The sequence below is a fragment of the Calliopsis andreniformis genome, chromosome 12, assembly GCF_051401765.1.
Source record: "Calliopsis andreniformis isolate RMS-2024a chromosome 12, iyCalAndr_principal, whole genome shotgun sequence".
In the NCBI taxonomy this organism is placed as follows: Eukaryota; Metazoa; Arthropoda; class Insecta; order Hymenoptera; family Andrenidae; genus Calliopsis; species Calliopsis andreniformis.
The window spans coordinates 9,005,184-9,018,102 of NC_135073.1; the positions used below are offsets into that span (position 1 = coordinate 9,005,184).

General features: G+C 42.1%; 1 protein-coding gene across 7 annotated transcripts in view; it reads left to right on the plus strand.

The window, feature by feature from the left end:
* The first annotated feature begins 850 nt into the window (after positions 1-850).
* Hr3 (nuclear hormone receptor 3 ROR-beta) overlaps positions 851-12,919 on the plus strand; it is a 106,490-nt gene continuing 94,421 nt past the window's right edge. For 4 of the 7 annotated variants that reach the window (XM_076388298.1, XM_076388300.1, XM_076388296.1 and 1 more), the window contains exon 1: positions 853-1,782. In XM_076388298.1, the coding sequence (XP_076244413.1) occupies positions 1,584-1,782 (199 nt within the window). In that variant the 5' untranslated portion in view covers positions 853-1,583. Of the gene's footprint in view, positions 1,783-12,919 lie in introns of all 7 variants that reach the window. The other 3 variants (XM_076388302.1, XM_076388303.1, XM_076388301.1) reach the window with 3 other exon arrangements.

The following is a 12,919-nucleotide window of genomic DNA, read 5'->3' on the forward strand; positions in this document are numbered from 1 at the left end:
CTTCTGCCTTTCTCCCCTGCGCTCGCTGGCGTGACGCGCCGGGACATTCGTGATTCCGTTTCGCGTAACCCCCTAACAGGGGTAACGTTCGGCAAGGGGTCGACTGCACATTTATAAGACAAACGAGTGCCTAAGATATAACCTCGTTCTTCTATTTATACGAATTCGCAACTTGTCGTTTCCATTGGCTCTCTCATCGTTGCTCCATCTCGAACATTTTCTACTTGAGTTTTTCTTAGTATAGCTTCATTTCGTTCCTCTGGTCTCCCTGCATTCATTGACTTGTAGGGTCGCCAAGTGTCGTGTGTATCGGGAATACAAGGGTGAAGAGTGCCTAAAATTTTATGCCTTCTCGACTGATCGTACGTGGTATACACGCGAATCGTTGTTAGGTCTCTGTCTCGCTCTCATATTTATTACGCCATCGTGTCTCCGATTTCGTTCATTTTTTCGCGCGAGAGAGATCTTGCTTCGCGTACGAAGGTCGACTGCGCGGATAAACAGTTCCTCAAATATTACTCTCTTCTCTCGACTGATTGACGGTGAAACATAGAAATTGTACCTTGTAAGCTTTCCTCGTTTATCGTGATTCTCCGCTCCGAATTTTGTTCACCTTGTTCCCTCGCTTTTTCGAAGGGGACCGAAGATCGATCGTAACGACAAGTTTATAAGGGTCGCTGGGGAGATTGATGATAGCGCTAGCTTATCGTTCGTAAAATCGAAAGAGTTTTCTATCTTAACGAGCAACTCCAGGTTCTACTCGTATTTCAAGTCTTCTTCGCCGTGCTTCTTCCTTTCGACATTTTTTATCAAATTTTATCCAGCTGTCCCCTGAAGCATCCTCCTCCCGATTACCTTAATATCCCGTGAACTGGTTGACGATCGATAGACGCAGACTGATAATAATCGACTGTGGCGTAAACACACGAAAGTCACCTAAAACTTCTTGTTTCATGCCTTCGACTTCGAAACTTCTCTGAGCAAAATCATCGAAGCAACCACGAAGAAAGTCAACGTGTTCTCTTCGTTAGCTTGCTATTTTAATCGAATCCTCGGACTTTTCCTTGGTCGACAGCAGGATCGATCGAACGGCGCGCCAGCAACCTCGACAGTGCGACTTTAATTTCGCCCGCGAAAGAGATGGCATCCGGATCGCGATTCGAACTCGTAATGTCCTTTGACGTCAATCAGGATCGCGTGGGGACTGTCGAGAAATCATTTCTCCGTAAAAGCTTGACGTGCTGGTGCAGGCCGTTGACAACAATAGCCTGATCGTAAAACTCAGGACGAAAGAAGGAACACTATTATACAGGAAATTAAACAAGTATAAACTCTAAAGGAACAGTCGAACTTGTAAAAAAGCATTTGGTAAAAATACCTGGAAGAAGGGGAAAGGACTCAAGTATTTATAATAAAAAAAGTGTAATCGAATTTCGTATGAACGAGTCTAAGAAGTGTCTGAATAGTGTCTGATCGGGTTCGTTCGTCGAGCTTAGAGCAGTATCGAGAGACTTGTGCAGCCGAACACTCAACTCTCAGAAATGTCAAACTGAATTAACCCGGTCGAACAATAAACACGAAAAATGGCGGAAAGCGCGGCCAGTCCGGGTTCCGTGCAAGTCGCTGCGAACAGTCCGCAGCAACAACAGCAATCGCAGCCACAACAGCCGCAACAGCAACAAACGCAACAGACGCAACAGCCGCCGGACATTAGCAGTTCGCAGCTGGCGTCTCCACCGATCACGGGCACAGGTACGAATAGGAAACGATCGAGATCTTCCGGTAGGGTTCTTTTCAAGATCCTAAGGGCATCTTCAATTAGATGTTTTTGTTCGATTAGCGAAATATTGATGACGTTCTTTCATGATCATTATTTCTTTACAATACAAAGTTTGACAATGGGTTATTATGACTGCAAAGTATGTAATTCTTTATACTTTTGAGTCCTCTTTTCGGTAGTCGAAAGAAAATGTTTATTCATTTCTCTAAAATCAATTAAGTTTCGTATTATTTAATGAATTGTCAAGCTCTGCAATTGACTCATCCAAATTGAAACAATAGACAACTGGAATCATATTCGCTCCCCATCTCTTCAAGTTGAAAAGTGCACGAGTTTCTTGCTAACCTTTGGTTAGAAGTTTATGAGCGAGGAGAAAGGCTCGGCGAACTTAGGAACCTCGACAGGCTTAGCGAGTGAAAGACGACGGTCGAGGTCGTCTTTTTTTTGTCCTGTAACGAAGGCATATTACACCGCGCATCGCGCAGTAAAACGGATCAATGTCGTGTTTTATGTTCCACTGGGATGCTTTGAGACTCTCCGAGTCGCGTTTTAATTAACGAAATTAATTCCGAACTTGGTCGAGTGTTCGTGGAATAATTGATTTCGACGAGTGGAGAGATATATTGAGTTGGCTGGTTTTTAATTCTTTAGGAATAAATTTCCGAAATTATTTTCATTATATATTCATATTCGATCCATAAATAAACTTCCATTATTGGATTTTGGGATATGAAAGTATGATTCTTTGGATTGAAGGTACTGGTAACTTCTGTATCTTCGTAAAAACTGTAAAAAATATTCTTACTATCTCACTCTCATCGAAAGTATTCTTTAACCCTGTTATAGAAATCCTATACTCTTAGGGGACTGCATCCTACCTTTTTCAAAAGGTTCTGACAGTGCCTCCGCCACTTCTTCCAAAAACTATTTCCTGTCATTCAACAAACTCCTCTGTTACATAAAGAAACATCTACTTGCAAAACTCTCCTAAACCTCTAAAAATTCCACGATCACATCCTCCAAGCCTTTCCTCAAAAATATTCCCTTAACGGAAACAGTTCAGTTCCCCGAGCATCACTAAAAATTCGAATTCCCCAAGTACCCAGGTCTTTCACTCGCATAGCCGATGCTGTTCACGCAGCGGAGCCACTCCTCAGGGGATCAGGAACGCTCAGAATCCACTATTACCATATCGAGCTCGGCATAGTCGACCGCGACGTTCAACGAACCACCTATGATCACCCACAATCGTCGCCGATCAAAGGTTGCTGCCCGTTCCTCTCGATCTCCCGCAATCCCGTCGCGTCCTAGCCCAGGAGTCTCCTCTTTCAGGCCCATTCGTATGGAAACGGTCGGCACGTCGCATACGGGCCGCGAAGATCTGTCAGGACTGGAAGGGGGCTGTATAAATCAAAGTTGAGTCGGTGACGTAGCGGAGAGACGACGAACGGTCGAGGTCGGTTCTCCGAGTCGGTCGCGTAATGAAGGACCATTACTCGTCGCGGGTCATAACAGCGAGACAGCACGATGTGCCGGCGCTTTTCGTGCACGCTTCTCATCCCACGGAGGGCAGGAGAGAAAGGGGCAGAGACCACGGCGGCGGAGTGAAGCACCGAGTGAGAGAGAGAGAAATGGAGAGAAGAGGAGAAAGAGTGGAGTCGCGTTAGCGGATCTCTCGGTCGAGTAACGGAACGCTTTCGAGTACCGCTAGCACCGGCTCTGACGCGGTTACCGGACACCGTTACTTCGCTGATCCGCGAGTACCCACCACGTGCTGTCTCACCGTTCTCTTTGAAGAGCACGCGGCGCGGTCGACTGGAAGGAAAACGTTCGCGGCGCGAATTCGACGAACCGTGGAAAAATTGCGATCCCTCGCGGCTCCCGGGATCCGCCGCGAGATGGATTTACGGGGCGAACCGACGCCTGACGGCAGACAACCAGTTCCGTTTGCATTAGCTCCGATTCATTGTTACGGCCCGTGCACGGGAAAGATGGCTCCTCGTTCCACGGGGGATGGCCTGGTAGGCAGGCAACGGTGAACCGAGGTCGCGGAACGGTTCATCGGGGGAATCGTAAACCTGAGAATTGGGATAGTAGTTTCATCGGGAATCGACGAACGAGAGCTTAGGACAAGTAAATAGAGTGATATCCGATATCACTGTTGACGCGGGGTTTTACTGGAAGACGTGCGAGGGCCTAGGTGGGAGATAGTAAAGTGGCGTTGGCAGAGGGTACCAGGGGGCTGACATTGAATAGTGTTGGGGCAGAGATGATTTTATTTCAGATCTTTGATACTCGAGAATTTATCTCAGTGAGGATCTAAAATTATATTTTTGAGGAGTTTTAAAGTAAGCGCGGTGGGATCACTGTCGATTAGGATAATAGTAGATAAATTAAATTCGTGGAAAATTATGAATTTCGTATGCTCCAATTCGAAAGATACAGACTTAAGTTCTTTATGTTAAAAGGGAAGAAACTTAGCAAGGGTCAAATTACAGAACTGAAACTGGGATAAATAAAAGAAAGACACTATGCTAGTTTTCCAATTATGTACATATATATATACTTAATATTCTTAATGTATAAATGCATTGCTCGTTAGTAAATATGTCAAATTGACAATGCATTTGTGTTAGAACGCAGCAGGTATATATTTAAACCAGTTGCATAAGCTATGAATATAAAAAAAATATTAGAAGCCAAGATAGGGTGTGACTCTACATATTAAAATAAGATGAAAATGAAGATAGATAGAATTGCATTTTAGGTGTCCTTTCTATTAATTATTAAGAAAACGCTTTAAATAGGAACAGGTGTCTGACTCAGGACTTATTCTACTAACTTCGCCATGTCTGCCTTGACTGATGCACATCGCTTACTACTGATCGCCATCTATTGACTAATGCAGTACAATAGGTTTCTAGTCAGACACATTTCATTTCAATTCTATCGACTTCTCCAATTTCACATATTATATGCATACCGTATTTCTTTACACACTTCATTTTCCCCTAACTGCACAAACCCCCGCAGTCACACAATTCGCAGTTGTTCCTCTGCTCTACTAAAAAATCCTAAAAATCCTCCGATCAGCGGAGATCATCGAGTATCAGCAACGCATACAAACAAAAACCCGAAACAACGTTTTTCAATCAATTAATCCATCACTTAAATCGAGTGCCCGCTTTCAGCGGCTTAAACTAATCTCCTCTAAAATAACACTCCCACGCGGATCAAGAGTCGCTCGCCGTTTATCTACAGGTCAATCCAAAAGGCAGCACGAAATATTACTTAACAGTACTCCGGTGGCGCGGTAGACAGGACTGTTATCGTAATACAACGTTCGTCATTCCATCGCGAACACGCTGAAAACCCCTAGGAAGATAATGGAACCGGTTGCGCCGCGGCGGAGGCGGACAGACCGCGAAGAAGCGGGCGCTGGAATCACAGTTAACCACGGGATTTTTCAGCCGCCTATTATCGCGATTATTGTGACTGGCTGGCGGAGTTTTCGCGCGTTAAAAGCGCCGTTTTAATCGCCTCGCTTGGAACCGCGCGCGCGCACGTATTGCGCGTAACGGAAATGGAAGCCTCGACTCTCGATGCTCACGCGAACCGTCTCCCAGAGGTGCACCTTCTTCGGAGTCTAGAGGTTAGGAGGCCAGCCACACAGCCGTTTACCGCTCGCCTCCGGTACCATGGGAGAATTTACGAGGCAATATTTGAGTAATATTCGCTGTTCATTAAGCAACCCTCGATGTCCCGGCGGACGCTTCGGAAATCGTGTTTGCTCGAATCCTCTCCACCGAATCCTCACGTCTCGTTAGCTGTCTGTACCGTTGCCTCGAACGACCACTCGCTTCGTGCATTTTTACAAGCGTATTTTCCGTAATTACGTTGCGGACGTCGAAGCTTCCGAGACCACGGGAATTCTTTTTTAACAATTATTATCGGCGTGCTTAATGTGCTGGACAGCCAACACGCGGGAATTTTTTCGACACGTTTCCGCGGTTCGTGTAACTGTTGGTTGAAAAAATTTCTCGCGGAGAAGCCTGGCGATTTTTCCCCTCGGAAAAATATTTTTCCGACAGAAATTCGCTCAGTGAGTTATTCCTGGCCGTGTTTTGGCGGAAGCGAAGCGATATTTGTTGGTTTGCGACTGACTGCAGCGGAAACGTTTATTTGCGTATTCAATTATTGCTAGAAACAGTGGAAAAAATTACGAGGTCTGTTTTTTGTGACGTCAGACTAGAATATTTTGTATGGAATTTTGGTTCGATGTTTTTTCGAGACACTGTCACAGTTCAGGAGTCGTATTTGTGACGATCGTATAGGACCTTATCGAAATGTTTGGCAACGTTCCTTGCGCGTAATGAATCATTATCATTGGTGTAGGTTAAGGTTTCGTTGTATTCATGCAGCTTTATCTTTATTGCGCGCGTTTCCACTCGGCGGATTACCTGTACATGCATCACTCAGATCACGAAACACATCTTTTGGATCTACAGGTTACGGGGTCAGGCACTTTGCTATTTACTGCACGTGTTCCTTACATTCCATCGATATGCGATAACCAGCGGGATAATATTTCATGCCATGCACATTTTTTTCGAGCATTTCTCTTGAAATTGCGCCCTAATTATTTTAACGACGTTTTAAAGTGTGTCGAGTATATTAATAAAATTCTTTAAACCAATTTGTCCTTATATTAAATTAAAAAGAATTTTTAAGTACTTTACTCTTCAAGGTATTATGGGTTTTCATCTTGCTGTATTCGCTCGATAAAAATATTGCCAAGTGAAGCGAGACTTGTTCCTCGCATTCGTCATGTTTGTTTCCTGTCCCAGAATTCATAAATTTTTACTTTTCTTTGAGCAGTGAATCACACTTTTTAAATACCCCAACAAAGAAGAGTGGGTTCCACTGTCTCCGACCTTAAAATCGCGCCGCTCCGAAAGGGCGAATTAGCATCAATTTATGCAGTTTAGCGTTATTATCGCTTGAATGATAAATGTACGCGCGAAATGGCTTCCGAAAGGGCGATGAAAAGGAATTCTAGTGAACTGGCTCTCACGAATTTTCATAATTTCACTTCCGTACCTTTCAGTTTCAAAAAAATGAAGCATATAAAGCAGAGGATAATTAACCTTAGAAGCTGTATGATGAAATGCCCTCGAATTTAAAAATTTTAAGTGTTTTCATAAAATAGCTTGTATAGATCGCAAATAATCTACAAAAAAATTATACAAGGTGTTGAAGCTGAAGCAGGTCATCTAAATATCTCTTCTGTTTTTAATAACACCAAAATCGTCAATGTCAATTTAAATAGTTTTGAAGGAAAAATATCATAGATGAACAATCTTTTGTGTAGGATTATTCTTTTTAGTTTCTTATAATTTCGTGTTATTAAAAATAGAGGAGGCATTTAGATATCCTGCTTCAGTTTGAACATCCTGTACGTAGCTCCTCTGAAATAAATATATTAGTTACTGTGTTCATTTTTCTTTAATTAGTGATTAAGTTCAGTATGTTCAACCGGTTGGACTTCCTGAGGTTAAAGTATAAAAATAAAATGAAACTTCCTGTTATTTTCAGAGTTTCGCGAAGTAAAGGCTTCTATTAGAAATATCGTATCGACGAGAAGAAACATTTTTCCGTATTGATTAATGCTTTGCGAGATTGCGTTACGATTATATCATACACCTGTTCCTTGGCCAGCATTTTTACGAGAAAGGGGGGAGATTTCGTAGTAACGTGTCCAAGCATTAATCATGCAAGTACATCTGCTGGGTCTGAGGGTTACGAGGTCAGGCACTTTGCCATTAACCGCTTGTGTCCGGCACACGGAGCAAATGTACGTTATATATTCCGTCGATGTTTGTTCGTTTTATCGGCTCCTAGCATCTGTTACATCGTGCTAAAGCGCACGACAAAATTAATACACTGCTCCGCGTTCGTGCAACTTATTGCACACGACAGTGTGACACGCATGCTTAGGTTTCAACCTTTTCTCGTTGCACACAAAACCGATTAATTATAAACTTGAAGTGGTCTGTTTATTTTTTCACGAAGTATAAGTGATTTAAAGTTTGCTGGAATAGGTGAAGTATGGCGTCAGGGAAAATTTCATTCAACTTTATTCGTGTACTTAGAAACATTCCTTTTGGAAAGTATCAAACGATCGGGTAAGAGGCTTGTTGAGCAAATTCAAGCCTAGTTCAGTAAGTAGACGTAAACAGATGGAAGCAGTACAGGGGGAGGAAATTCTATCGAAGTAGAGTGCACTTTCATGTATCAGACCTGTTTACACTTTGCCCTAAGAAGAGGACTTCGAGCACATGAATTTTTTTTCTTTCCATATATCTTACTGTGAAATTGTAGAAGATGGAATTCCAAATTTGTTTAGGAAATGATTTTTCCCTCTTTTATCTGGGACAAGGAAAAACATTCTGGGCTATGCTAAATTTATTTAAATGAAAGATAGTGTTAGTGTAAAATAAAATCAGCAGATTTTAAGTTGATTTCTTTTTTACTTACAATAATACAGAATATTAAAAAAACAAATGTAGTTATTAAAAATAGTGTTTTTAATTTTCAACTCAAAGCAGGAACAAAATTAAAAATAGCATATACACCTATTTTAAAAAGTAACCAGGATCTTACAAATCCCACCTGAACTACAAGAAAGGTCAAGTAGGGTTTCTACCTTGGAAAAGTGGATGCTTCCCTCAGAAATGAAATTGTCCCTTTCCAATTTAATTCTCTTTTACAGTCACCGTGGAGGGTATCCTCAACGACGATGCTTTTATAGTCCCTCTGCAAAGAGCAGCCGTGAAACCCTTTATCTCCTCCAAGATATTGTGCTGGTGATCAAAAAAATTTCATCATATATCAGCTCCTTTTTTCACAATAAAACAACTCGAAGTATGAGCCACTCTGCCTCCACATCGTGGATGAAGAAACATTTTCTAAAGATTAAAGAACAACACTCCAAATGATAACTATAGTTGATTACAAAAGTATTCAGCCATAAAATACAAGATACAACATTTAGTTGATTTATTATTCATTTATCTTCAAAACTAGAATTTATAATTTCATTAAAATCTTATTAAAATATTTCTTATTAATCTCTACCAATATATCTTACAATTAATATGGCTAGGTGCTTCTGTCATCGATCCTAGAATGGAAGGGCAAGCATTACCGACGGAGAAGCGTTTGTGCACCCCGACGATTTAATTCCTTCTTACGGCCGTCAAGTTTGCGCGCGAAATTCGTCCAGTTAACGAGCTTACGGAGCGATGTAGGGTAAAAGTGCGTCCGACAGGGAAGCCCCGCTTCAAAGCGCGACCGTGGCACGGTTTGGCCTCCCGTGGCGCGCTTAAAACCGACTGATACCTTGCATTCTAGCCGTATGATGAAATTCCTCGTGACGACGTCACCGCTTCCTCCCCTATTCCGACATACCGTGCCACTTCCCCATTTATAGAACGAACCTCTCCGGTTGAAAGCTTTTTTATATGCGCCATAGAAATGCGGCTGAATGACGTAGGATATTGTCAGCAAACGAATCAAGTGCATCAAAGGGCCGTTTCGCGGTTTGCACTTGTACATACACACACACGCGCGAGTTGTATGACGAGTACATATGGTAATAGTGTGATTCTTGCAGATTGGCTGGTTTTTAAACTTTGTCATCTTTCGTTGAATTGTAATTAGACTCTGAGTTACTCACGGTGGCTGCAGGAGAGCTTTACTCGGGTTCAACATTCGAAACGCAGACGTCAATAGAACGTTGCGTTGCACGGCTTCAGTATCAATCACCTCTCTTTTGAGCTTGCTCGATTAGATCGCTGTAACTTCATGTCGTTTTATTAGTGTTTATTAAATGTCAGATTTGTATCTATAAAAGGGTAGTGTGGAGTAACTGGTCCACCCAGTGGAACTCCTCTGTTCATCCCTATTTGTGTATTCAAAGTTGACTCAAGATTAGAGAAAGAATCGACTTTGAAAATTGTTCACCTGGAATCACCACTTTTTCGTTTAGATTTACTAGTAAACAATGATCCTATACCGAGAAAATCCTGTATTTTCAAAGTTCCTAATTCCCAATCCTGAGCTCATAGAGGGACAATACTGTAACTCTAATGACAGGTGTTTGATGGGTAATTCAAAAATTTCCCTAGCAGTATATATTCCTCAAAACGTTCACCCCATAGTCAAAGTCAATTCTCTTCCTAATCCGATAGCAGAGTGCTCCTACCGGATCGCTCGTCCTTTTTCCCTCTCGCATGCCGGTTATCCTCGTTCTCGCGCGCGCATCGTACACACGTATTACGTGGAGCGGCAGTAGGCCAAGAGTTCGATGGCCTGCAGCCTTGCAAGGCCGGTCGTCGCGGTGCTACCGAATACCACGTCAGATGACGCTGCTAACGCCGCAACCACGCCGTGGACCGATCGCTTATGACGCGGCTCAACGTCTGGAGAACGCCGGGAGACCAGCCATATCGACCGATAACTTCATCTTGGAGTTAACGTCGACGTCCAACCTTACCGACTAAGTCGACAACTCTCGCGGTGAACGGCGGAGCGCTATCGTCGAATGAATCGCGTGATTTCATTGGTGGGGGCTGTAGACGCGGGAAATATTCGAAATTTAAATTTCGCGGGTTTTTCGAGGGATGAGAATTTGGTGGAAAGTTATTGCAATTATTGTGGAATAGTTTTATGAGTATTTTTTTAAGGGAAATGGTTCTTTATTTGGGATTGAATGTTTGAGATATAATTATTTGATAAAAATGACGGTGTTAGCTGCAGAATTAATATAGAGCATGGTATATGGATATTGTTGGGAAACTCTGTTTAATTGTCTTCAGAGATTTCTAAGTTTGACATTAGGTATGCTTTATGTTTTTAGTCGTAGACTCTACTTAATTGGCGTACTTCCTTTGGCGAACTGGAATTGATCTACTGTTACTATTACCTCAGTCATTTACCTGCAACATAAAACTCCTTACACGTCAAGGCCTCCGTGAATGGTTAACGATCCGAGACCTATTTTCCATTCGTTTTATAAATCAGGACAAAGTCCGGTTAAACACGTATCCAGTGCGACTATTTTGAGTTTAACGATTTTTATTCGGGACGCAACGAACAATCCTCATTTAGCTCTGTTTCTTTTACTGTTATATGTTGCAGTATTTGCTCTTTATCCAGAAATAAATCCTGTTTTCATACCAGTTTGAATATTCGATGAATGTTCAGGTACTACTAAGATCTTCAGAACATAGAATTTATTTTCAATATTACATTTTTAAACCTTTGTCTTCGGTTTGAGAACACAACAAAAATTCTTCGCAAGTACTATTCGCATCCCCTGAGAAGTTCCTCTGAAACGAATTAGGGGTGATGCATTGCAGGGGACTTCTCACGGGATACGAATAGAAATTGCAAAGAATGTTTCTTGTGTTCTCAAATCGAAGACGAAGGTTTAAATATGTAATATTGAAAATAAATTCTATGTTTTGAAGATTTTAGTGATACCTTATTACTAAACCTTCATTGCTGAACCCTCAGTCACTTGAAACGCGTGAGGGGTGATGCATTCCAGGTGACTTCTCATAGGACACAAATAGTACATATCAGGAACATTGTTATCAACTGTCTCGATTTTCTCTCGTCGAAAATTCTGTATCTCCAGAGATATTAATCGAGGGTCCCCACAGTCGATTCTGGTGAATCGTTCGAGCAGGATTGTCGGCTCTCGCGGTGTACCGAAGCGAAACGGCCGAGCGACGGTTGCAAGACGAAACTTCCGATTGCGACAGCACAGAGCGGCAACAATCGCTCCTTACGTTAGGAGCGTGCACGGTCTCTCGATCAAACGCAAAGAAAACCGAGGTGGAGAGAGAGAAAGAGAGGAGGCCTTCGCGATGCACGTTGATAGTTGCATGACGGTGCCTTAGAAAAAAAGAACTTGGTTTCACATCAACCGAGACGAGAACGGCACTGCTAGACGTTGGTTGCGCGCGCTGCCTTTTTCGCGTAAAACATCGAGCTTCCGTTTTGTTCTTTGCTCGCGACCGAGGGGTGGGGGCTTGTAAATAAGCGCGTAATAATAGCTCGATGGTGTATCCGCGACGCGCGACCAGGTCTTTGCATCGCGTGAAGGGGAACAAGAATGAAAAGAACGAAGTCGAAATTCAATGGAGTCATTTTTTAATGAACCACGTTTACTTATGCTGGTTTCTTGCGGATGCTGATTTGTCGAGCAGTCTGCTTAATCAGAGGCCACAGACATATTGATATTAACTGGATAATCGAGACACATTCTGCTGTTTCATATGTGAGAATACATTTCATTTGTTTGCGCTGACTTTGCATGCAGAAGTGCTTGATTATGCTGCGCCTTTAATGCTTAAGTTAAGATTCCTTTGGAAAATATGATCTTTTTCTTGCTTACGTCTGATGTAATGCGTGGGGAGTTCTGTAGAAATAGATTAGCTGTGTATCTGTTAGTGTTACAAGCAAGTGTGTTGACAAAAATGTGTAGTATTGATAAAATTGAACATTAAATTATTTTAGAATATTTTCTGTTTCTCTTAAAAGAAAAAGAGCTTTGTCTTTATATTCTCCAAAAATGAACTAAAGAAATTCTCTATTATGTCATAATGAAATATCTCTTTCAATTGAATCACGTTTAGCTCATTAAGTAATAAAAAAACTTGATCAAAAATTTACAAAAACAAGTTACAATTAGTTTGACAATAAATGTAGATTTAATCAATTGCATCAACAGTATTTTAGCACTATAATTTCTAACCATTGTCTCTTCTATTTTCAGGTAAGTGTCTTGTCCCTGAACCGAGTGTTTACGTGGTCCGCGATCATGGTTTGGTGAGTACCTTCACGGAATCAACGAAATAGCACCGATACATCTCGTTAAGGTTTCTTTCCTAAGGACGCGTAGCGTCACGAATCATTTTGCCTCGACACTCACACAGGGAACGATGTATAATTCAGCGTCGCTTTTGATCGTAGACGATCGAGAAGTCTGATCACGAATTCGTTTCACAACTCGCTGCTTTCCTAACGCTTGGAACAGAGTAGCAAAACACGGGGCCTACGATCTTGGAA